This window comes from Periplaneta americana, chromosome 9 (genome assembly GCF_040183065.1).
Source record: "Periplaneta americana isolate PAMFEO1 chromosome 9, P.americana_PAMFEO1_priV1, whole genome shotgun sequence".
In the NCBI taxonomy this organism is placed as follows: Eukaryota; Metazoa; Arthropoda; class Insecta; order Blattodea; family Blattidae; genus Periplaneta; species Periplaneta americana.
The window spans coordinates 115,122,544-115,149,937 of record NC_091125.1 but is presented as its reverse complement, the minus strand read 5'-3'; the positions used below and the strand labels follow the sequence as shown (position 1 = coordinate 115,149,937).

The 27,394-nt window shown below is 34.9% G+C and overlaps 1 protein-coding gene across 11 annotated transcripts in view; it reads right to left on the bottom strand.

Annotated features, from left to right (window-relative positions):
- The window catches only part of LOC138706401 (tensin-3-like), an 812,914-nt gene that overhangs the window by 370,709 nt on the left and 414,811 nt on the right, over window positions 1–27,394 (bottom strand). For 6 of the 11 annotated variants that reach the window (XM_069835653.1, XM_069835657.1, XM_069835661.1 and 3 more), the window contains one exon: window positions 15,338–15,385. In XM_069835653.1, coding sequence (XP_069691754.1) covers window positions 15,338–15,385 — 48 coding nt within the window. Of the gene's footprint in view, window positions 1–15,337; window positions 15,386–25,523; window positions 25,833–27,394 lie in introns of those variants that run through there. The other 5 variants (XM_069835654.1, XM_069835660.1, XM_069835664.1 and 2 more) reach the window with 5 other exon arrangements.

Genomic DNA, 27,394 nt, shown 5'->3' with positions numbered 1-27,394 from the left:
GCCTAGAGAATTCAATCTTCCTACACTTCCGCAGAGGTGTATAACCTGTGAGTCAGAGAAGTTGCCTAGCAAGTACGGCGTTCATTCTGAAGAGTACGTACCGATACGTACGGTAACGCCGGTAGTGGCAGGAATGTGAACTGTTTGGAAATACGTACTGTCGGGATATGGGGAGAGGGTTAAGACGATTACTTACGTATTTGTTGACATTAACTTCGACGGTCAACATGGACACGGATCATTTGATTTGTGTTGTGGAATGTTACCGTACGCAACCGATGATAACAAATACCCTGCGTACGACTTGCCGGCGCAAAACACAGTTCGAAAGAGGTTATGGTAGCACACAGACCGTACAGACCGCCATCTGTTGCTACGACGTTCAAGTTATACCGTACACGTTCTCAAGTTCAGATTGAAGAACGCCTTAAATAATAGGCAACTTCTCTGACATATAAGCTGAAACTCGCTTCAAATCGGTGACCTAACAACAGTGATGTCATGACACACTTTGAAATGAACATCCAGTACTACAGTACGTTTATATTACAGGCTAACAAAAGCAATCTGACATGTTTATATTTATAATACAGTCTGTTTATATTAAAGGGTAACAAAAGCAATCTGACATGTTTATATTTATAACACAGTATGTTTATATTAAAGGGTAACAAAAGCAATCTGACTTCTGTGTTTATACTTATAGTACTTAGCTGACTCGTATGTTTATATTTATAGTACAGTATTTTTATGTGAAAAATATACAAAAAATCTGATTTTATGTTCATGTTGAAGGTAAACAAAATCAATCTGATTTATGTTTACGTTTACAGTACAGTGTGTTTATGTTAAAGGCAAGGAAAATTAATCTGACTTCTGTGTTTACAGTATGTTTATGTAGATAGTAACAAAAGAAATCTACATTAAAATACTACACAGAATTAACGTGTAGGTCTATTTTTTTTTTCAATTTTGTTAACACTTTATAAAAATAAGAGTTTGATAAAAAATGTTTAAAAGGTTGTTTATTTTTGTGCATAAAATCAGAATGTCGTGAAAAAAGTTTGAGTTCTCGTTAAAAAAAATTGACCTTAAAATTATATGAATACCTTCCACTAAATCAAAAATAGTTAATGCCATTTTGTCCCTTTCAAAAGAATAAACATTTGTTCAAAACTTTATTCTAGCAAACGTGTTGTTTTCGAGACAAGCACCCTGTATACGTACGTAACTGTGTGTGTGTGTGTGTGTGTGTATTGCCTCGTTTAATGTTTAATTTAACAGAATTATCATAATTTCTTTTACGAATCAATGTAATCAGGATACTGGCTTTCCTATCTTCTTTCGTCAGCCTCTTTAATTTGCACAAGTTGGTTCTGCTAAAGTCATATCAATATTCGATGCAGTCTGTTTCTGTATTAAATAGGATTTTAAATTTTTAATTATGACTCTCGCATTTACATTTTTTTTATTTTACTGTGCATCTCTCTCGCCTTTATAAGATAGCTTACAGTCTCGATATATAAATACATTTTATTTTTATAGTTTCAGGTAATAGGCTAACATAAAAATATACACTGGCGCATACACATATCCAATTAATTAAAAATAGACACATACAAATATGAAGAATATAGCACGTTTTCCTAAGTTAAATATCAGATATAACATTTATATGAAAGTAAGTATTCAATCTGAAGGTGATCAAGTCAATTAAACGTTCCATCACTATTAAAAATTAACAGGAAACCTGCCAGTCGCGAATGTCGGGTTTTTACTGTAATAAATGATTACCACTAACACATTCCGTTATTCTACATACGTATAATGAGAGAAATATATTTTGCTTCGTGTCCAGGACGGAAATTATTTTAATTCTTCACTTTTCCCGAAACAATGGTTCAAATATCTCATCCCAACCCTTTATTTATAAATGACCGCGGGTATTTATTTGATGTCACGCTTCAAAATACTGAAAAAGCTTTTGACGTACTTCGATGATATCTTACTCTTCAAGATTGAAGATAATCTTTCTGGTATTCGTTTTAGAATAATGAAATCTTATTATTACAGATACGAAATTAAAAAAAAAAAAAAAAAAAATGGGCCGAGTCTTGGTAGGAATTCTCCTCTATGTAGGCAACAAGCTTCGCAAGACAATCCACAAATAACATACATTTAGGCGCTCTTATTTACTGCACATGCGCAATGAGTTCTATCTGAACTTACCATAATCGAAGTCATATATCTGTTGTTTCGAAAGGCTAGTCTATTGGGCACATTTTTATAAACTACTAGAATCCCAAAGTAAGATCAACTAGCCACCGGCGCAGCCCAGTGGGCTAAGGCGCTTTCCTGCCGATCCGAAGTCGCATTCGGGTGCAGTTTCGATTCCTACTTGGGCTGATTACCTGAGTGGGTTTTTTCCGAGGTTTTCCCAACCCTAAGGCAGATGTCAGGTAATCTATGGCGAATCCTGAACCTCATCTCGCTAAATATCACCTCGCTATCATAAATCCCAGCAACGCTAAAAAACCACGTAGTTGATACAGCGTCGTTAAATAACAAGTGAAAGAAAAAGATCAACTGACAATAGTTTAATTGCTACTCTCTCAGTAAAATCACCTCATATTTCTAGATGTTGCTCTTCCAGTATTTCAGTCAGATATCTTGGATTCAAATCGTTGAGAAATACAGACATCGTATATATCGATGGAAGTGCAAAATTTCACAGAACTCAAACTTACACTACAACATAAGAGTGTACTATCATTTTCATTGATCAGATCTGTATGGTAATATGGCTGTTCCATATGGGATTCTGTCTCTAAAATTAAAGGAATAGCCTATAAAACAGTTCAAAATAACTATCTTACAAAAGAACTGTTTATAAACTTCCCTCACGCTGCACACATAAATCTCAAAAGCATATAAATAAATATTAAAAAATAGCTGGCCGCACTAACTGTATGAGTGCCCTCCCGATGGGAGAGGGGGCTTACAACTCAGACCGTCGAGGGGAGGCTGTTGGAGTTGAATGGTACACAGGTTTAGAAGGATGGCGGGGACTGGTCGTCAGGTTGTTAGCGATTAGGTCGGTTCGGCGTAGGTGTGCTCGGTGGGCTCGCAACTCATCCCAGGGACGCACAATAGACCTCAGGTCGCGGTGCATGGGATTTTCACTTCCCGCCCTCAGAGAGAGGAAAAAAAAGAACTAAGCCAACCCAGTGGTTGTAAATTTCAGCATACTGTTACCTGTTGTTGAAAGATGAGAGGTAGGATTGTGTAGCTGCTTGGATGTGAATTTGCGAAATTAAAAACTTTTGAGATTTTTTATATGTTCAATGTACGGAAATGTAAAAACTGTCAATTAGCGTCGATAGAATTGGTGACAGGAAGATGGAATTTTGCGAGATTAGGCCCATTAGTCATTTAATTACTTGATATTCGTCTGGGGAAAACCTCGGAGAAAACTCAACCTGATATCCAGACCAACCGGGAATAAAACCCACACCTGAGCAGGGTGCGAATTAAGATTTCTGATGAGGGAGGATAGATTCCTAGATAGAGAATACCATACATAAAATTATTATTATCCTCATTCGACACGGCTCAACGCTTGGTCGCACTGAGTTGTTGTCTTGTATCTGGATCACAATAACAATTATATCCATGAGCAGGCTTATAATAAGATGTGTAATTTCGAAGTTACTGATTGTTGTCAGCTTGCCGGTGATGATAATACATGATTATCGAAAAAAATCGAAAAATCGAACGAGAATTGGGAGGACAAATTTAAAAGGTACCCAAAACGCGTCCTTGCAAGGGGTTGGGGGCTGTACAAAACTAAATATGTGAGCTCCAAGCCTGTTGGCCACTAGTCTCACTCCGGGTTACGCTGCTCCACTGAAGGAGCTCTAGAAAATTTTGAAGGGGAAGCCGAAATTGGACGTAACCTCCTAGGTACCACATAAGCGAAGGGGACTGTGTTTGTCGTTAGGATGGCAAGACGCTGTCATCTGTTGTTCGCTGACAAAGCATGTGAAGGCCGTCGGAAGAGCGCCGTGAAATCTAAATCTGCAATTTGAGAGGTCCCTGTCCTTTCAGATTGCGACTAATTTATTTTCTTTGCTTACTTTATAGGCTACTTTATAAAGTATATTCGAATTAAAACAACTATATTTTGTGAGGGGGGTATAAGTTATTCCTGGCAGGGATGTTAATATGAATATATGAGAGGGGGATAACTTTCCAACAGGAAATTTCCCCATCCCCCCACCGTTAATTCGCACTCTGCACCTGAGCGTAGCTTCTGGATCAGCAGGCCAAATGCGCCTTCGGCGTGAGATAAGACAATGGTCAGATAACGTCGTTTTACAAGAAGAACTTTCCGATTTCCTCCTCTGTTTCCAAACCATAGATGTTCCGCAGAAAATATGTCTTTATTTACATTAAAAATAAAGGTTTATCGAACATCGTAACAGTTATAACGACCTTGTTTAAATCCTAAAAAAAGAATGGGTCGTGACAAGTGACTTACATTTTGTGTGATATTACAGAAATTGTGTAAAATTTTACCTGCCTCTCTCCGGTTTAAATGGCGTGACATCCGGCCCGAGGGACACACTCATATTATTTTAAATGACATCTCCAATCCATCACGGAAAATAAAAAAATAAGTGTATACCTGTTGCGTAAATGTGTCACAAAAATTACATGAAACTAAGTGTCGCATAGCAGTGGACGTATACAGACAGAAAGCTACTACACCCTTCTAAAGGCTAAATTCCATTTTAATAAGCTACCATAGGAGACTTTAATTCCATGTCACTGTGAAGTGTGTGGCAGGCAGGTGACTTGAAGGGATACTTACAAGTTTATTTCTATAAATCAGTAATACAAAAAAAAATCAAATTTTTATATCAACTTTAATAAAAGCTGGTGATTAGAAACGACATGATTATTAAGTACATATTGACAAGTAAAAGTGGGACCATTTTTTCCATGAAACTAACTATCCAAATTAAAAAATGAGTCGTCAGTTTAATAGAAGTCATAAAATAATGTTGAAAGCTTGTTGGGCAAATATAATTTGACAGCAGTGTAACTCAAATATGAGTTATCAAATACTGAACTGGTTGGAAACGACATTTCAGTCCTACGTAATAACAAATGAAATTGTCTTTTTTCAGTAACATTTTCTAGCTACATGAATAAAAAAATTGTAACATTTACTTTCCTCATTGTCAATAATGATATTGTTAAAAGATAATATACTCCAAGATTTAAGAAAAACATGCATTCAACATCTCTGATAAGGAAACAAAACAAGTTTTCGGCATACTATAGCCCGACCACTGACATTAAAACCTGCGCCACAAACCAGTGTTCGTTCGTGCGCAGGTTGTCATAGTGGGGGACCTGATGTGTTTTAGATGCGCTCTCTGATCGACGTCTCGTAGCGGATACATTCTAAACTATTCGAAACAGCACTGGTGTCCGCGTCCAATCTTTCACTTTTCAATCAATTATTGATATTCCATTTCGACGTATTATGTGTAGTTAAAACAGATTATAATTTATAGTCTAACAATGGAAGGGAAACCAAATGTGCGCGGCAGGGTTTTGAAAACTGACGCGCGTAAAATTATTTATAACGTTGCGAAGTATTTAAGGGATTAGGTACAGCTTACAGCAGTAAAATGTTTTGAAATATTCAACATTTTTTTTCTCCATTACTGTATCTTGTACAATAATGAAAATTGGTAGCATAAAACACTGTTCTTCTGCTATATGGAAAAAATATTTTTATGATTAAAAAATATTATTTATATTTTTTTTACAAATTCAAAATGGTGGCAGTTCACTGTGCAGTGATGAAGCGTTTCCCTCATAAATCACACACTTGTTAACTTCATGTTCTCTCTCTTTTATTTTATTATTATATTTATTATTCCTTAATAAATGATATATTTTTTTTTAGAAGAATGTACTGATACTTGAACATTCTTTTAAATGAATTATTTTTTTTTATCAGACAATTTATCAAAGGTAGAGAAGTAATCTTGCATCATATTGTAGATATAACATGCATAAATACACAGAAAAAATTTCATCACAGAATGTTGCATTGTTTTTGAATTATATGAAAAATGCTTCATCACTGCACAGTGAAATGAATTGTGAAAAATAAATGTAAATAATTTTTTTAACCGTAAATATATATATATATATATATATATATATATATATATATATATATATATATATATATATTTTTTCATTTAGCAGAAGGACAGTGTTTTACACATACCAATTTTCATTATTGTATAATATACAATATTTTTCCATATAGCAGAAGAACATTGTTTTATGCTACCAATTTTCATTCTTGTACAAGATACAGTAATGGAGGAAAAAAATGTTGAATATTTCCAAACATTTTACTGCTGTAAGCTGTACCTAATCCCTTAAATACTTCGCAACGTTATAAATAATTTTACGCATATTGGAAAATTCGAAAGTCTTTTTGTAGTTGGTCGAGCTATACCCTTCTCTCCATGCGTATTTATTTAGATTTATTTATTTAGATTTTATTTAATAATAACATATACATAAAAACGTTACATTAAAATACCCCGAAAGAGCAAAGCTCGCATTCGGGGACAGTTCCGTTACATAGATACACATACTTTGTAGACAAGATACTTAAGAAAAAAGCTCACATAAAGATTATAATAAAATTAGTAAATAATAATACTAATAATAACTGAATGAAAAAAAGACGATGTTTAGATTGGATTAATATTAAATTATTATTAGTAGTATAATTAGTGCAGGTCATGTTGATATAGTAACCAAGATAAAATAGAAAAATACACTTAGGATAGAAATAAACTTGTTTTACAATACATGGTACATAATATATATACAGGGAAGTCTGTCATATAAATTTTTTAATTCTGAATCTGAAAATTTCATTGCTTAAAGTAGTCAATTCTGGATGAAATTTTATTATCGAATTATATAGCCGTGGACCATAATTTGTACTGTGTAGTAAAGCAGCAGATGTGAAATATTTAGGTTCAACTAATTTAAGAATTTCATTTCGTCTCGTATTATGAGCATGTGGCTGAGCTACAAATTTCGTTCTATTTTTATGATAGAATTTCATTAAAGAGTATTTATAAATTTGGTCAATTCTAAAAACATTCAATTCAGAATGGATCAAATTTGTTGGATAATCCAGTCGCCTTTTCAAACAAATTTTGATTATACGTTTTTGCAACATAATTAGAGGAAAAAAAGCAGTTTTTGTAATGCCTCCCCATCCAATTATACCATATTGGATAACAGATTCAACTATAGCCAAATAAACCAAACGTAATACTTGAGTAGGCAAGTAATGGCGAAGGTTTACAAATTTGTAAATTGTTTTACGTATCCTGTTACATAAAAAGGTGATTTGTCTATCCCATTTCAAGTGCTGATCAACAATAGTACAGTCTTTTCATCTAATAAAGTTATTTATTTGGTAATTTAGTGACGCTGCATCAACTACAGCATTATAAAGTACCCGTGAAATTGGTGATAATGAAATTGCATTTGGGGAGAAGAGACAGAGGATTCGCTATGAATTTCCTGACATTCGCCTTACAGTTTGTGAAAAATCTCGGAAAAATTCAAACAGACAATTAATCAACGAAAGTGGGGTTCAAACACATGCGCACAAGTGAAATCTTACCATCGCCATGACGGTGACCATCTAAACTATTGGACGGGTATTTCCGTATTCAATACCTACGACAGAATTGAACTGGAAAGTATGCACATAAAATATAAACGATTTCACTTCAAAGACATCAGCTATTATTTGAGGTACATGTATCGTAATCGACAAACAAGACTCTCTTTTCGACATTTTATATAATGGTACCAAAAGAATAGGGACCGTATTTTTCGGGAATAGCAAAACGTGCGAAAGTTTCCAAAATTATTTTCTGTTACATTTACTTTTCTAATATATACTTAAAGTTCCATATTTAAGCAAAACAAACTAGCGACGCGAAATTTTTATCGTTTTGCGAAATATGTCAATAACCACGAAATATACTCCCTCTGTTACAAAAACGATTAAATATTCACCGAAATGTTATTCAATATAGTTAAAAAAAACATGCTTGTAACTTTTATTTCAGTCAATTTGTCAATCGTTTGGCAACCATTTTTAACTATCTCTATGCCTACCGAAAAAATATCGATTTCTGTAGTCGATTGCAGCAAAGATTGAAGAATGTTGTATGTACTGCAGTATGGTATGCACTGGAGGTTATATTTTGATGCGAAAAGCTTATGGGTGAGACTAATAGAGGACCGCAGTAAATTTGATGTAAATTAAATTGTATGCAGACCCAGAACGGTTCTCTAGATCTAACGCGAAAAGTGAGAGGGGTTTTCCTGTACACACGAAAATACTGACCGACTGTTACACAAATTTTCATGCAAACAATGAAGAAACCACGCTTAGTTTATGATGCGGATATGTGATGTGTAAGAAAAAGAAAGTAACAAAGTTTTATATTAAACATAACTTAATACCTTTATTTGACAACTTATTTCACGAAATACCCACCGAAATAATAACAAGTTTAACACCGAAATATCGACCTGGTTGGCGAGTCGCTATAGCACTGGCCTTCTATGCCCAAGGTTGCGGGTTCGATCCCGGGCCAGGTCGATGGAATTTAAGTGTGCTTAAATGCGATAGGCTCATGTCAGTAGATTTACTGGCATGTAAAATAACTCCTGCGGGACAAAATTCCGGCACATCCGGCGATGCTGATATAACCTCTGCAGTTGCGAGCGTCGTTAAATAAAATATAATTAAAAAAACACCGAAATCACCCATTTTATTTCACCAAAAAATACGGTCCCTATGAATTATCAAACTAGGTCTCTAAAATGTTCGATTTAAGGAGAAAAACTGTTATGCATAAGATTGTGTGACGAGTCAAGTGTAACAACTCGCTACACAAAAAAAATGTCAAAAAACGTAGAAGAATTTGAAAATAATTACTAGACACATTAAAGTAGCAGCATCAGAAGCAGCAATACTGGGAGAACAGTATAGAGCAGAACAGATTTCACGGCCGGCCGACTATGTGCGCAGAGGTGGGGGACTCAAGGCCGCGCGACCCGTGAAATCTGTTCTGCTCTATACTTTTCATCCAGTAGTAGTAGTTGTAGTCGTGGTGATCGTGGTATTAGGAGCAGGAGCAGCAGCAGCAGCAGCAGTAGTAGTAGTAATAATAATCATAGTAATATTAGCAGCAGGAGTAGTAGTAGTAGGTCTAAGAGATTTTCACTTAAAGATGCCGTCTCAGATACTATACTTTGTTCCATTATGTCTGACAGGAGATGTAAATAGTTCCAGCAAAGAGTGGAAAAGGTTAATTGGTATTCAATCCAAGGCAGAGGTCTCATTCCACGCTTGTCTTGAAGTTGGGAGAAGGTAGAACGCTTCAGACCGCCCAACTTCAAGATAAGCGTGGAATATAACCTCTGTCACTGGTACAATAGCAATTATACTTCTCTCTCTCCCTGCTGGTACTGTTTACGTCCCGTGTCATACATTACGGGACGAAGTGTAGGTATATTTAAATAGCTGAAATTAGTGAGGGCGAAATTATATTTGACGAGGTGAAGCCGAGAAGTCCTCCTGACTTTTGCCTTGCATTTGGGGAAAACCTCGGAAAAAGAAGAAACAGGTAATCAATACAAGAGGGGAGAGAAGAATTGGTATGTATGTCAGATTCCTACCTGACGTGAAAGGGTAGCATATCTTTGTGTTTTAAATCTTAATAACTGTACAGATCATTAGAAATTACGTAAGTTGTTTAATCCACATTCATGGACAGATGTTAGCTCCCGATAAAAAACTCTGCTGTACCAGGATTCATACGAATATATACTTCAAGGCCATCTTTCACACAGCAGATATTCACCCCCCCTCCCAACATCCATATTTTTGGCACAGTGTTGCTGTCGCCGGAGAAAGTTTGTTATTCCAAGTGTTGCCCAGACGCAGTATAAATTTAATGCTATCATGTGTACCTTATCTGCAGCCGTAACAACATTTTCTCAAAACTATTTGCCAGTTGAATACAAAACTATTTCTCAGTTGAATACAATCAGTAGGATCTGGAGTATTTCAGTATCAAACAGTTTTTGTTGTGTTTCTATCAAGTTATAGCTGAATGAAATCGTAATGATTCATGCATTCATAGTTTTCTGCCCAAGGGCAGGTCTTTCATTGCAAACTCAGCATTATCTAATATTTCTTATTTTCCGCCTTCCTCTTATTCTCCGCATACGATGCAGCTATATTTATTTATTTATTTTGCTAATAATTGTAACGAAATATATAAATAAACAGAAAAAACTTTAGCTCGTCCCTGAAAGAGTAGAACTCGTGCTCAGGGGCGGATTCCTGAATTTCAATTAAAAAGTATATAATACAATTTGTCTTATGTCTACTACGCAATAAGAATATAGAAATTTAAATTTACAATTTTTCAATTTTTATAAAATCCATATATAACTTTTTAAATTTAATATAATAACTATTAGAATTGACAAGATTAGGATATTTAAATATAAATTTGTTTCATATTCTTGGGCCTAAATTACTACTATGATTAAATACTGTGAATTTGGTATTCCCAAGAAACTAGTTCGATTAATTAAAATGTGTCTCAGTGAAACGTACAGCACAGTTCGTATAGGTCCAGGAAAGTCCAGGATAACAGAGAGGGTTTGGAATTGAACGGGTTACAGCAGCTGCTTGTCTATGCGGATGACGTGAATATGTTAGGAGAAAATCCACAAACGATTACGGAAAACACGGGAATTTTGCTGGAAGCAAGTGAAGAGATAGGTTTGGAAGTAAATCCCGAAAAGACGAAGTATATGATTATGTCTCGTGACCAGAATATTGTACGAAATGGAAATATAAAAATTGGAAATTTATCTTTTGAAGTTCAAATATCTGGCAGCAACAGTAACAAATATAAATGATACTCGGAAGGAAATTAAACACAGAATAAATATGGGAAATGCCTGTTATTATTCGGCTGAGAAACTTTTATCATCCAGTCTGCTGTCGAAAAATCTGAAAGTTAGAATTTATAAAACAGTTATATTACCGGTTGTTCTGTATGGTTGTGAAACTTGGACTCTCACTTTGAGAGAGGAACAGAGATTAAGGGTGTTTGAGAATAAGGTTCTTAGGAAAATATTTGGGGCTAAGAGGGATTAAGTTACAGGAGAATGGAGAAAGTTACACAACACAGAACTGCACGCATTGTATTCTTCACCTGACATAATTAGGAACATTAAATCCAGACGTTTGAGATGGGCAGGGCACGTAGCACGTATGGGCGAATCCAGAAATGCATATACAGTGTTAGTTGGGAGGCCGGAGGGAAAAATACCTTTGGGGAGGCCGAGACGTAGATGGGAAGATAATATTAAAATGGATTTGAGGGAGGTGGGATATGATGATAGAGAATGGATTAATTTTGCTCAGGATGGGGACCGATGGCGGGCTTATGTGAGGGCGGCAATGAACCTCCGGGTTCCTTGTAAGTAAGTAAGTAAGTAAGTAATCAGTGTTGCATTTTGGTTCAAACAATCTTAAAGAATTCATACCTTTTCTTTCATAACTACGCGAAGAACATTAAAGTCTAAAAACAATTTTTGAGATGGAAAATCAATATGTTTATAAAGACATATTTTAATTATTTTTTTCTGTAATAAATAAAGTGGATTAAAATTGGATTTAAATAAGCTACCCCATCCTATAATTCCATACATAATTACCGATTGAAATAGAGTTAAGTATATTGACAAGTAATTCCTCAATAAAACAAAATAATATATTATTTTAAGTAATTTATTACAAAGGTAATTAATGTGTTGGTTCCATGAGTGTCAAAAATTATGCTAAATACTTAACTTCAGAGGACTGCTTAATAATTGGACATTTACACTGTATAAAACAATTAGAGTTATGTAATTTAATACTTAATATAGATGTAGGAGGTTTGTTACATTTTTTTCAGATAATGAGAATGGAATAATTATGGTTTTATATTAATGTTATATAACATCTGATATCTTCTTCCGTCACGAGCTTTTCTCTCGTTCACCAATCCTTCCAGTGCACCCTTCAATAGGCTGTTTCTTCTCAGCCAGTGAGCCAGCGAATTTCAATTTCTTTTTCTCTTCCTAATTATTAATCCTCCTTTAGGGAAGGGCACGCATTGGGACTGTCCTCTCACGCAGGTCGCTCGGGTGTACTGTATCTACTGCACAGGATGGAATGGTATGCATGCACTAAGGCCCTCCCGCGATGCAGATTCCCTTGTGCACAGCCCCGAACTCCTCTATAGCCCACATGCCCCCTACATAATAGCTTTCCGCGTATACCTCACCATGGTCCCTCATCTCCGGTCCCATGAGTTACCACGAGTGCAATGGAAAGCCCACGAGCACCGAAACCTAGGAAAGGAACGGAAATGATGATGAAAGAGGTGAAATTTAATTATGATGCCGAAATGAATCCCGAGGTCCTACGCCGAAAATTGGTTGAGAGGTAACCTCGGACAAAACTCAACTAATAAAATTCTCCCAACCAGGATATGAACCAGGGGCCCGTTCGTTTCACGTCAGGCGTAAGGTTAAGTCTGTTTTTTTTCTGGCTATGTTCGTACTACTGGTATTTTAATTATATACTGCAGAAGATATTCTCCCATGGCCTGCAAGAAGACCGGACATGAACGAAATTGAAAATGTGTGATCTATACTGAATAAGAAAGTGAACAAAAAGAGGCTTACAACAAAACATGGACTCATTTGAAGGGTCCAGAGCTATAGTGGGCCAAGCGCCATTTATTAAAAACGGAGAAAGCAAGGGTTAAAGTTAAGTGAATACCATAGTTTAATGAAGATTGACATATCATTCAGTTTTAATGTGTATACTTTATATTACCTGCTATATGCTTCCATTGAATTATGGTAATAATTTCATTTTAACCCTTGTTTTCTACGGTTTTAGTAAATGGCGCTTGGCTCACTACGGTTTTGAACCCTTCATTTCACTGTTGACATCTGGCTAAATGATGCTGATATTCAAAGAAAGTGTCAAATTTTGGTTTCCAGCATTCCTGACAAAATCAACATGTTAATAAAGAATAAGGGAATGTTCACAAAATATTAGTAACCTCCAGACTCAATTTTCTGTTCATTATATCTGTGCAAAATACATTTTTGTTCATTATTTCTACTGATAAATACAGCTTCGTTGCACATATAATTAATTTAGTCTAATAATTTGTTCATGTCTGTAGAATGCTTCCAGTTGTTGACACCAGGATTAAAATGCATTGAACAGACTTTACAGTGATTTGAAGCATCCAGCTGTGAATCTCTATGACGCCATCTCGTAAAGATTATTATTATATCGTAGGGCCTACTAAGTTTAATGGAAACTTTAGAGAGGTCTCTATTTGTCACGATACAAATCCCATAGAATTCACGTCAACAAAACTAGTCACTAGTGACCTTTGTAGCTGCAACATTCGTCCTCATCTATTACGACTTGCTATAACTGTAGACTGCTATCCTGACGTTTGTCGCGTGGCTATAAAACGAGATGGGATACGGGGAACTCGGTTCTCTCCAGTGAATATTCTGTGTGCTGGGTGACACTTACACGGTTGTTTTAACGCCGCACATCCGCACGGTATTCCTCTCCTACTTCAGAGATTGCATAACCAGATCAGCGGAGGTCGGGAGAGATTTATGTGACAAATTACACAGACTGTCTTCCCATTTTAGTCTTGGATGACTATGAAATCTTAAAAGGAAATATGTAAGTTGGCGACAGTATTATGTAAGTGTGTGAAACTGAACCTTACCCATCCGTGTTCTAGAATTCTTATGTATTTTTGTAAGTAGTTAAATACAATAGTTACATATCATTTGAGAATTATATTAACTCAGTTTGTAGAGTGATGGACTACGGACTGGAAGGTCCCGAGTTTGTGCACCGGTGGTTGTGGTATTTTTCTGTTTTCGTAACTTACAGGGGTGAAATCAGCTTCTATCGAATTAAGTATACTATCGGATATTTTTGGGCATTAAGAACCAAGAAAGCATGTAAGCTATACCTGAATGCCACCAAACGTCATACGGTGTCGCGGAACATCTTTGATTTAAAATTTTAATGATTATTTTTATTGGGTTATTTTACGACGCTGTATCAACATCTAGGTTATTTAACGTCTGAATTAAATGAAGGTGATAATGCTGGTGAAATGAGTCCGGGGTCCAGCACCGAAAGTTACCCAGCATTTGCTCGTATTGGGTTGAGGGAAAACCGCGGAAAAAGCCTCAACGAGGTAACTTGCCCCGACCGGAATTCGAACCCGGGCCACCTGGTTTCGCGGCCAGACGCGCTGATCGTTACTCCACAGGTGTGGAACTTTAATGATTATAAAGCACAAAATTAAGGTCTTTAAGGACAACAAAGTTCTGGTTTAAACCATGGAGGAAACCTAAGGTTTGATATACTTCGTACAGTAGGGTTTTTTTCTGATTTTTTTCAGATCATTCAGAAAAGTTATAAAATAACGAGAGTATGGATATTCTGAAAACAATTATATTGTGCGTAGCAAAAAGGGCATAAGTCGTAAATTGCAAATTTTTAGCAGAGCGAAAGAAAAGTTTCACACGAGGATCAATATCAATATGATGGCCTGGAAATTTGAAGCTTTTCATCATTATGGAAGAGGATAGAAATATGTCCTTTATACAGTCTGAAGAAGTACATTTTTGTAATCACATGGAGGTCATAACAAAAACCACCAATTTATAACACACCCTTATGCGGCGTACCTAGAATTGAGGACCTTTTTTTGCAAAACTTGCTAACTGCAAAATTTTCAAAATTGAGATTTTGGTGGATTAGTAAACATAAGACAGGCCACTATATGATGCTAAAGGCTTCTTAGGAAAATCTTATTATTTCCTCCACAGTAGTGTGTCAAAGTGTGATCGTTTTTTCAAAACTTGCTTTCTGCTATGTGAGAGCTACAGCAAAACTTGCAGTATTTCAGTTTTTTGTGTTTCCTATAAAATTTAGCTTTTACAGTTAGCAAGTTTTGCAAAAGGGTCATCATTATTCCTCTACGTATTATAAATAATCCGATACTGTATTAATGCTTTTCCTTTAATATTAATATGTTAGGTAAAATGCAGAAGTTATTTTCCTTACCTGCTTCGTTTTCGCCGGGTTCTTTGTCGGCATAGCATCATAACTGTGCTGTAAAGAAAAAGAAACGAAAATTAATACTATCTTATTGAAATGATTCCATGTTACCTGAAATATAAAGAAACTAAGCACTCACACGATAAAAATACTAGGAAGGCACAAGAATTGTCTTTTATACCAGGCCTCTCACCACATGCATCACTGCAGAATTTAATTCAACACTAAATTCGTAGAGTTCTGCGAAAACGAATGTATAATACATTTAAATGACTCGATTAGTCCTATTCGTTTTACTCTAGAATAAATCGTTTGTTATTACAACACTCATCGGGATTATAATTGAAATTTATGAAATTTTATGGAATTCAAGCAATTAATCAACATTCATTTTCGTCTCTCAATGACGGCGTCAGGAAGGCTTAGTGGTGTTCGATGTAGACTATTATTCATACAAACTTTTCCTTCATCGCAACTGAAAGCCGATTACTTTCAGATTTTATACAAATGTTTCAACTTCACTGCCGTCAGCAAAAGACTGCAGCTTAGCGATTTTAAATCAACTTTAAATGGATAGACTATTAAAACAGACAAAACTGAATATATACTTTTACAATATTAATCGAGTATTTACTCAAGAGTTCTAAAACTCTTTTCGTCTGAATAAATGTTATTTACAACTTATATTATGCCTAGCAAAAGGTTTGTGATTCATACTGAAAATTAATTAGCTTAAAAATCAATCACAAGTTAATTGACTGGTGTTGTATCTAGCAAATGACAAAAGTTGATCTGATGGTTATCATAGATAAGAATGGAGTCACTGAAATTATCGGGTCGAAATACTCTATGAAAAGTCTAGGCAGGTTAGTACTGTAAAAATGAAACTAAAAAATGTACAAGCGTCAATAAAAAATTACAAGAAATAATTTCCGAAAATGACGTAAAATCTGCAATTGAGTAATTTATGTCAGTTTGTTAGAGCTCGAGCTTGATACAGCTCATCATCAAACCAAAACCAAACATTCTTACTTCGACTTACACGTAATGGATTTCTATTGGTAGATGTGACAGAAGTGTCTCATAAGCGTTCAACGAGAACATGAAACAACTGACAGTACAGCTAATGTATTTTGTCAAGACACTCGCGATGCGCATAAGGAAACAACATTTCTGTGGAGGGGGTAGGAGTAGAAGGGAAGGTCGGGCGTGTGTCTACCGAGTTCAAGACAAAGATTAACCCATTCCCCTATAATTCGTAAGTAGACTCATCCGATCTCGTGCGCAGCTCTGTAGGAAGAGTGGGGGAGTGTCTGGACATAATGCATGAGCTGTGCACTATGACCTAGCTGTGACTTACAAGGCATACCAATCTGTCTCTGCTGTAAAGATGTGATTCAGTTAGCAGTAAGTAGAAAGATAATATAAATTCTATTTGAATAGAACATTTTACGTAAAGCATAATAACATGGAGTATATTCAGAACTCATTAACTGAAGATTACATATCAGTAGACTATGTAGAGGGATTCTGTGCTGCTTGGACAAGCTTCGGAAAAGTTTTTATTCAATAAAATTACAGAAGAAAGTTGAAATTAATATGTAATATATATGAATAAAAAAGCATATCAGGGTTTTGAATGTTTCTGAAACTCTGATAAACTTAGGGAGCGAAACTTCACACATGAAAATAACAAAATATCCACAAACACATGACGAGAAATAAGACATACCTACAAATAAGCATAAACATATAAGAAGCTGCATGGCCTTCATATTCGCCTGACTTCACTCCCTTCAATTCATGTCTTGCATAAAAATATTTTCAGTGAAGCTAGTACAAATTAGTAATAAGGAACGTTACCGACAGGTTTCCGATGACTGTGAAAATATTCGAAATAAAATATATTAGCAGTGAATCACCACGTGGTCTTAGGGGTAGTGATCGGGACTCGTACTCGTATAATGTCTTTGGACGTCAGTTCAAATCCTACTGAAAATGAATACAGTAATCCTCTCCCCTTATCCGCGAAATCTGTATTCGCGGTTAACTTCAACGACTTTTCTTTTTTACGTAATTTAGCGCCTAGCGTTTTAATTTGAAGAGTTTTATAGAAAATCTAGACGGCGAGCGCGCGTGTTCACAAGTGAAATAATATACAAAATGATTAATAATAATAATTATTATTATTATTATTATTATTATTATTATTTGGTTCTCCTACTATCTTATTGCTTGTAATTAGGCAAACTAGCTGTTTCAATAGGTAGCCTATATATGAACGAAAAAATTACTTATTTATGGGTTCGTTATTATCCGCGGTTTCGCGTATTCGCGGTAGCTTTCGGAACATATTCCCCAAGGATACGGGAGGATTACTGCACTTGATCGAGTTTTTAACCAGGTTTTCCCCGGCAGTAAAACAAATTTCAGATAAACCAGTTTTATTTAAGAAGGTTATTTTACGACGCTTTATCAACATCTTAGGTTATTTAGCATCTGAATGAGATGAAGATGATAATGCCGGTGAAATGAGTCCGGAGTCTAACACAGAAAGTTACCCAGCATTTGCTCATATTGGGTTGAGAAAAAAACCGCGGAAAAAATCTCAACTAGGCAACTTGCCCAGACCGGGAATCGAACCCAGGCCACCTGGTTTCACGGCTAGATGCAATAACCGTTACTCCACAGGTGTGGACTAAACCAGTTAATAATAATAATAATAATAATAATAATAATAATAATAATAAATGTCCAATAGAACCGACGACAGATTAACAAGAAAACAGAATAGAAGGGATGATAATAATGAAAGCAACTGGAGCTGAAAAAATGGGAAGACAGAGTAGAGTGAATAACATTATCCCATCAACGTAGACAATGTTCATAAATGATTCAAAGGTTTTCACCCAAAGGCAAAAAAGGAACAACCTGATTAATTTATAATGTAGATGAAATATGCATGAAGTGAATATGAACGTTTGCGTCATTTCTGTAATTCAATCTGCAGTGTATGGATTACTGTATTACGATGCAGAACTGAAATGTTGTTATAATAAAGAATTTCTGGGAAAGCTAATATACTTCCAAACTGATATTTGACAGTTTCAATTTAAAGAAATTAGTACAGATTTCTCATCGATAAAAATATCGAACAGGAACAGCAATCTGGTAACATATGTTCTCACACCAACAAGAAAGACTGAACTTTATGTTTCAGGAAGCTTCAATTCCACGCTTATAAAGAATAAATGACGCATTCACATGATCTCATCTCCATACGGTCTCAAGAATAAAGCCTGGCACTTTTATGGAGCAAGTCTATTCATTTAAACATTTATAGGTCCACTTTTTATTCCATCGCAATTCCTTATTTACGTATCAGTATAAACGGATTTAGAGCCTCACATCATGTGTTGCCATCTACAATTACGCAATAGATTGCGTAAGAACGCACAACACAGCCGTTATACTCACAATTAATTAACAATAATGTGTCGAAAAAGAAACAATCTCAGTTGGAAATTCTTTAATATCTTTTCTAAAGCTCTCAGTCTAGTCAACGTATAACACAATGTGGTGATAAGCATGCAATAGTGATATGGAACTGTAAGGCAAAAGTACTCAGAAGAAACTTTCGCAAAAACATATATCTGCAAGGAAGGAATATCTACCTTCCATAATAAGAAATTATCAGTTAACTGAGCTAAGACTGGGCGTAAATTAGGATGTAGTTTTATTATTACCACAGTCTAGTATATACAGGCACAAAGCTCAATACGTAGTAAATATGCACCCATAGATAGTTGCTAACCACTAGGATCGCTAATATCGCCTCATTACAGACAATGCGAAATAGTACCGACATAGTCTACTGTTCCTAGCACCCTCACAACTCAAGCTTCGTGACTGTATATACTAGACTGTATTATTACTGTGGTGATAATCGTCGTGGTGGAGATGATGCTAGTGGTAGCAGTAGTAATAATAATAATAATAATAATAATACCAATAGTAACAAAATTAATCTCTCAATTTTCTCACACGATTAAGCAATGCACTAAGAAATATGACATCTAAAAATCTATCCGTAAACATTTTTAAACTTATCGGGCATTATTAGAGTGTATCAAGACACAAACACTCGCTTTAGTAAACAGAGAAAATATACCCACTTCAGTCATACGAAGAAATTCATGCTCATACCGACTGCCAGATCAGAATAACAATTATTTTTATTAGTGTACTTTCATATAAAATCGGAAAATACGCCGTATTTATCCAACACACACTATACAGTATGTCCCAGAAACGCTTTCCATTTCTTCAAATTAATAATCTCATGGCTCTGTGTCATGTTGGTTGCATTATGAAGGAGTATCAGAGGTGATAAAAGTCCTATTCAATTAAGGTTTATTTTCTTTACAATATTAAAAGTTGCTAAACAAGCATGATTTGGTTGCCTATTCCAATAATATGGACGGCGTTTCTGGGACACACGCCTCTATGGAATTTATAGTTTATATTATATGAGCCAAATTAGATAGTTTCAATATCTGAAATAAAATGTAAGATTATCAGTTAAAGTGACAGGGATATTGTGAAGACATCGGAATCCCAAATAATTTTATCAAGAGTTGTTTCACTAGAGGTTTTGATTTATCTACAGGAAATCAAAACTCGAGCGGAATTTAACTGACTATTACACGATTAGAAGAAAGTATATAAAAATTAGAAAACAAATAAAGTACTCTAATACAATAAAATATTAAATTACTTACTAAAATTCTATTTCACTAATGTTTCATCAAAACGTTTGAAAGGAGCTGCTATTTTCAGTTGACTATGAGGGAAACAAATGACAATCGCAAAGCATGTTTTATAGTTCCGTAAAGAATTTGCAGTTTGAAATGTTGGCAAACAAAGAAACAAATTGGAGTGAGGTGATAAAAACAGAAGAAAATATATAAAGATTAGAAGCAATGAAGTATACTCTAATACAATAAAAATAGATATTAATTGATTTACTAAAAATTTTACTTCATTAATGTAAGCTTCACCAAAACGTTTGCACGGAGACGCCATTTTCAGTTGGCTATTTATGCGGGAAACAAATGACTATTGCAAAGCATGTTTTATAGTACCATAAAGAATTTACAGTTTGAAATGTTGGCAGACAAAGAAACAAATGCTAAGGGAGTGATAAAAACAAAGTAAGTGATAAAATTGTAGCGATAAACAGCTATGAATGGTTGAAACACGTCCTTCAGTACTGTTTTATTGGTCAAAAGTAGTATGACATAGTAAAAGTGTAATAATCAATATAAATCTTTCTATAGAAGATGAAGAGATACAATTCAATGTGGCGAGAGGTTCCTGGGTTTACGCACTACATTACAGACACTGTGTCTTAACTAAACTCTGTGAATAGTATATTTACAATAACATTTAAGAAATAAGTGGAAGAAATATCTATATTCACTGAAGTAAAACAGTCAGATGTATCTCGAAGAGTTTATCGACTTTGGATGGGGACTGCAACATTAGCTTTGTATGGGAACTGGTGCGTCCTCAACTTCGTTACCTTAAAAAACACTTTCAAATAACTCTTTAATTTATTTTGAAAATATGACAATGCAAAAAAAAAAACAAAAACAAAACAAAACCTCACACCACGATGAACATGCAGAAGTATTAAATCATACTTAGCAATTTAATGACTAACCTTGAAGAAGAAAAAATTTAGCAACATTAATCTTAGCAAGTAGTGGTGATGTGGCTATGATGGGATAATGATACGGTACAACAGTACATGATGATGTATGATAGGATAATAGGATTACATGTACGTATAATAGATTGATACAGCATCAGAATTGTTGTATATTTATATGATGATATACTACGTCTAATAAACAGAATAAAGATGAAAGTAACTATAAGATCGTTGTGTTTAAATCAATCATTTAACGACACTGTATCAACTATTATGGAACATCGGCGGATGGGTGATAGCGAAGAGGTAGAAACTTAGGCGTGACTCCGAAGACTCACCATTGAATTATGCGGCACTGGACTTAAAGTTGGGGAAACGTCAGGAAATTCCGAACGAGATATCGAAGGGGTATCGACTCCACACTCAAGTATAGCCTTGGAGCACGAGTTCTATTCGTTATCCTAGACTATGACAGTGGTTATAATGATTACGGAATGATAAATGTTACAAGATGATTAAGGGATGATATAAGATGACATACTTGTATCACATGTTAAACAGTATACTGTACTATAATGGTATGATTAAAAGATGATATAGGATGTAAAATTATATGCTTGTAAAAGATTATATATACTGTAATTATATGATTAAAGGCTGATAAATGATGTAAAATTGTATACTTGTATAGGATTATAAGATGTATTGTAATGATACGGTTAAAGTATGATACACGATGTAAAATGATATACTCACATAAGATGATATATACAGTGTACTGTAATGATAAGATTGAAGATTAAAGATGTAAAATTATATACTTGTATAAGATTATATAGACTGAAATGATGTGGTTAAAGGATTATAAACGATGTAAAATGATGAGTGTTTGTGTAAGATGATATCCACTGTAATGATGTGGTCAAAGGATAATACACGATGTAAAATTGTGGCCTATATTTGTATAAGATGGTAGGGTGTAATTACTCGTAATATGCTGTAGTGGATAATACAGAAGTAAAATGATATACCTGTATAAGATTATATATAATGTAATGGGATGATTAATACGCGATGTAAAATGATATACTTATACAGAGTGGGCAAATAAAACTGGCCCTAGGAAAATATATATGAAATATATGAATTTATATGTATAAGACTGATGCGGAAATGACCCTGACAATGCAGGAAACCGTGATTTCGATACAATGGGTTGCTGTCACATGTCCGCGCATGAGCATCTCTCGCATGCTCTGTCCCGAGCTTCGCTGTGTCATTACGTTTGAGTGAGAGGAGCAGACGTGTTTAGGGCCAGGTGAATGCAACACAAAATGGCGCTCACGATAAAACAACGTGTATTCATTGTCGAGCGTTATGCGAAGCACAATTCATGGAAAAGTTGCGCGGAACTATTTGCGCAAGAGTTTCAGACTGAACGTGTTTTGGCAAAACCTCCAGCAAAGGCTGCAATGCAAAACATTGTGGCGAAATGGCGTGAAACGGGCTCCGTAGTGAATAAAAACCGTAACTATCCAAAAAAAGTTCGAACACCAGGAAACATTGCTCGCGCCAGTTTTATTTTGCCTACCCTATATAAGAAGATACATATTGTAATTATATGATCAAGAAGTTTTATATAACGTAAAATGACATAACTGTATAAGATGACATGTGTACTGTAATGATATGATTGATACACGATGTAAAGGTAACGGGGTAGCTCAGATGGCAGTTGGTAGAGCAGCTGACTGGGACTTGAAGGTCCGAAGTTCTATATCGGGTGGTGAAGGAATTTTCTTGTTACCAAACTTCCAAAACGGTCCTGAGATTCACTTAACCGCCTATCAAATTGAGTACCGAGTCTTTCCCGGGGGTAAAAGGCGGTCGGACCGTGGTACTGACCACACCATCTCAGTCTAGTGCCGAGGTCAAGAAAGCATGAGGCTCTACCCAAATGCGCCCTAAGTATCTTCATAACATGTGAAGGGGCTACTCAGCGTATAATTATACAGTATGGGTACTTCGCGTCGGTACCTTTGATGTAGCAGGACTGATTTCAATGACCTTCAAATCAGTTTGAGCGTGAGATTCTGCTTTCTCCCTGGAGTTGGCACTGACATCACATCAGCTAGCAGTCGACACAGCGGAAATATAACACATACAATTAATACATCTAGGTACATTACGTGCTCAAAATAAATTGGACCGATGAAATAATAAATCCGTCATTAACTGTAATGTCTAAACTCAAGAGTTCCTTTATAATGAGTGTTGAGACGTTGACCCCAACAACAATTAAAATATGTAATGATTCGATAGCACTGAAAATGGAAAAACAAAACTCTTATGAGAAATAAAACCATGTACCTATATTATATTGTATACAAATATTAAACGAATTTGATATATAATTTTATAATGTATTATATTATTTTATAATATAATTTATTATATCTGAAATAAAATATGTATATATATATATATATATATATATATATTATTACAACTAGATTGTCACTGAGAAATAAGGAAAAGCTGTTAACTTGAATTTATTTGAAGCAAAGCATTACTGGATTATGCAATTTGATCCTGTGTCTCAACTCTATTCTCAATTATTATCTTAGCGTGTGCTCGATTACACTAATCTCTAGCGCTTGAAAGGGGAAGTAAACGCCGGCGCACAGAGAAACAAAACACAGGAAAATTCGCTCAGTGTCCATTCTATATAATCCCTATTCGCTGGGCTACCATTACCTTTTACAGGTTATAAAATGATATTCTTGTACAAGATGACGTAAAATGATATTATGTTTGTATTAAGATATTGTTATGACATGAGTATAGGAAAGCATACGATGTAAAGTTACATAAAGATTATGTAAATTTTGACATGATCACAGGATACTATGAGAATAATTTATATACTTGCATAATTTGTAGGATGACATAGTTTTAAAAAAGATGTACTTTTTTAATATTGTAGATATAGTAATGACATGATTATAGGATGATATACGATGTAAAAATAAATTATATACAGGGACATCATTTTATTTTTACTTCAAATTTTATTGTACCTGAGTTTTTGAATGTACTTCACTCCCACCCTTTCTACTAATGAAGTTCAACCGTCCTCCACACAGAACCAAGACCACATATACAGTCATAGTAACCTTACGGTTATAGTAAACAGTACGTTCCAAAAATATGTTCGCGTTTTCCAGTAACGAAAGAGCTTTCAATATCGAATCATTTTCGCACAAATATTGTCGTCTATTTGCCTACGTCGCATCCCGGTTTCTCCCACCTGCTTCTATTCGCTTCTCTGTAAATGCTAGTGGCTGGGCTATCTTAGGTGTTTTCTGAGAACATTAATTTCTGTTAGGAATTGGGCGTCTACGTAATATTATACTCATACAACTATTTAAAGTAACTTAAATAAAAGGGCCTCGTTAAGTAATTAACTTTCACGTGATTTCCCCCCCTCTCTACGACCCTGCGACGTAACCACTTGGACGGACAGTAGATAGCATGTCTAAGTAATTTTATCTTTTTGGATAGGGCAGAAGTGAAGATTGAATTCACAGTACGCAAGGTACTCTTTTATAGAGTAGGTACAGAATTATTTCAACATGAGTTACTGGTACGAAGGAGGAAACTGGTAATTGGGATTAAGTACAATAGTCTATAGTGCGATAATATGCACATTAGAACTGAAGCCTGTATCGAAATGAACGGCCACCATTTTCAAAAATGTGTTTAAACATCTATATTATGATTATATTTCAATTTAACTTCATTCTCTATAGTGTAACCTAATGTGCTGTAGACAGTATAATATACACTGCAGAATGAATACGTCCGCATGGACAGCTCAGTTCGTGAGTAAAAACACTTACTGTTAATATTGTACTATATTTTGATTAAACAAAAACCTAATGAAAATTATCAGCGTGATATTTCCCAGTTCACGTAAATGGATGAACTGCTTTTCTTCCCATCTATACCTAGTAAAGTGATTTGTTTGCATATTACGCCAGTATCATCGAACTCCAGTCGTGGAAGGGAGTAGCAAACGGTGTTTCCGATTCTCAAACGTTGATCCAAAGGTATAGCCTGGTTAATATTAGAAATGTTAGTAAAAATAAAATGATGTCCCTGTACTTGTATAGGCCTAAAATATGATTATACAACGATATACGATGTAAAATAAAAGTTTAGGGAATGATGTATAGCGACAGAATAATGTTACATTATACGAAATGATACCATCTTGTGTAAATGTGTTTCTCTCGTGGTAGAAATTCATACATAATATTACGTTGTTCCTTGCGTTTCTAGTCGGAACACCTTCTCAGTTAGTTCGTTAGTTTTTTTGTTCTCATTTGTGAGCAAGTGTTAATATTAAGCATTTTTTGTCCACAGCTTGACAGCTAGCAAATGTTGCGACAAGACAACAGCAAATGTTCCCACCATGACGTCAGCACGGACCTGTTCCCGCTCCAGATGCAGCGCTGTGTGCCAGACGGTGAAAGCGATGCGATGGAGGATGGCTTCGTCCAAGTAGATCGGCAACATGTCGTTGTTGTTGTTGTTCACATTATTGTTGTTGCAATAGTTATTGTTCCCGCCACAACAATGCGTCCTATTGCTACCACATGTCATGTAACCGACGTGATTGCTTCTAGAAGCCATCATTTGTGTATAGACTTGTTCTTCACACTTTAGAACACTTTGTAAACACGAACACTGAACACATCTTTAGGACGAATTAACAACCCTGTATGCTGCAGCAATTTAACATTTAAAATTAAAAAAATATATATAATTACGTAATTTCACATCACTGGGAAAAAGTGCAGTATGCAAATATACGAATATTATAAATGAAAGAATTCAATCTGTTATTCGAAAGCAATAGTTGTTTAACATAGCGATTAAAATTAATTAAATAATATTAGACATATTGAATTACATGCATGTAGGAAGAAGAAAAGTTAATCAAGACAATCTCCAGAACATCTGCAGGGTTCAGAGCCATAGTGGGCCAAACGCCATTTATTAAAAACGGAGAAAGCAAGGGTTAAAGTTAAGTGAATACCATAGTTTAATGAAGATTGACATATCATTTCGTTTGAATGTGTATACTTTATATTACTTGCTATATGTTTCCATTGAATTATGGTGATAACTTCATTTTAATCCTTGTTTTCTACGGTTTCAGTAAATGGCGCTTGGCCCACTATGGTTCTGAACCCTTAATTTATAGTAAGACGTATTTCAGAGAAATACATTAAATTACAGGAAATACGAGCGATGCAATTAGTTCATTAGTGTTATTCAAGAAGGAAGTGAGTTTGCAGAAATGTAAACAGGATATTATACTCGTAATGCGCAATTTTTACGTATCATCACAGCTGGTCATCCTTCGCTATAAATAAAACATCATCATATACTTAGTTGGACCTGAAGGATGAAGGTTCACGGTACATATACTGTATATGTTTTGCAACATGATGAATACTGTATGTAACAAATTCGGTACCATCCAGCACAGGTATGAACCTGTAGCAGGGTTGCCAGATGTCCCGATTTGGTAGAATATGTCCCTAAGTTCGTTTAAAAATCTCGAATCCCACTTCGATTCGAGGCGGGACGGAAAAAGTACCTCCTTTAGAAAATTAACTTCACTTGTATAATTTGATCGTTACCTAATAACTATTTTCTTCCAGGGCTAAATAATTATATTAAATTTAAAATTAGAAAATTAACACCACTTGTATAATTTGATCGTTACCTAGTAACTATTTTCTTCCAGGGCTAAATAATTATATTAAATTTAAAATTAGAAAATTAACATCACTTGTATAATTTGATCGTTACCTAGTAACTATTTTCTTCCAGGGCTAAATAATTATATTAAATTTAAAATTAGAAAATTAACATCACTTGTATAATTTGATCGTTACCTAGTAACTATTTTCTTCCACGACTAAATAATTATATTAAATTTAAAATAAGTTTCTTAACAATGTAGGTTTGCACATTGAAAAAAAAACGTATATTTTGGCAAGTGTAAGGTTTGTGACAGCGAATTCAGTGATGAAGATTATATTTATAAATATTTAAAAAGAGAAGTTAATCAGAAATGCATTACACAGGGAATGGAAAAATCTTGTTGAAAATTCTAAAGTTCAGTGATAAATATGTTTATAAGCTCTGAAAATGTATACTGTATGTTAAATGATGGGTTTGGAGCAGTAATAATATGCTAAGTCACCAATATGAATTTAGGTACCAATAAATTTGTGATTGTAATCAATTAATAAACACTGAAATTTAGT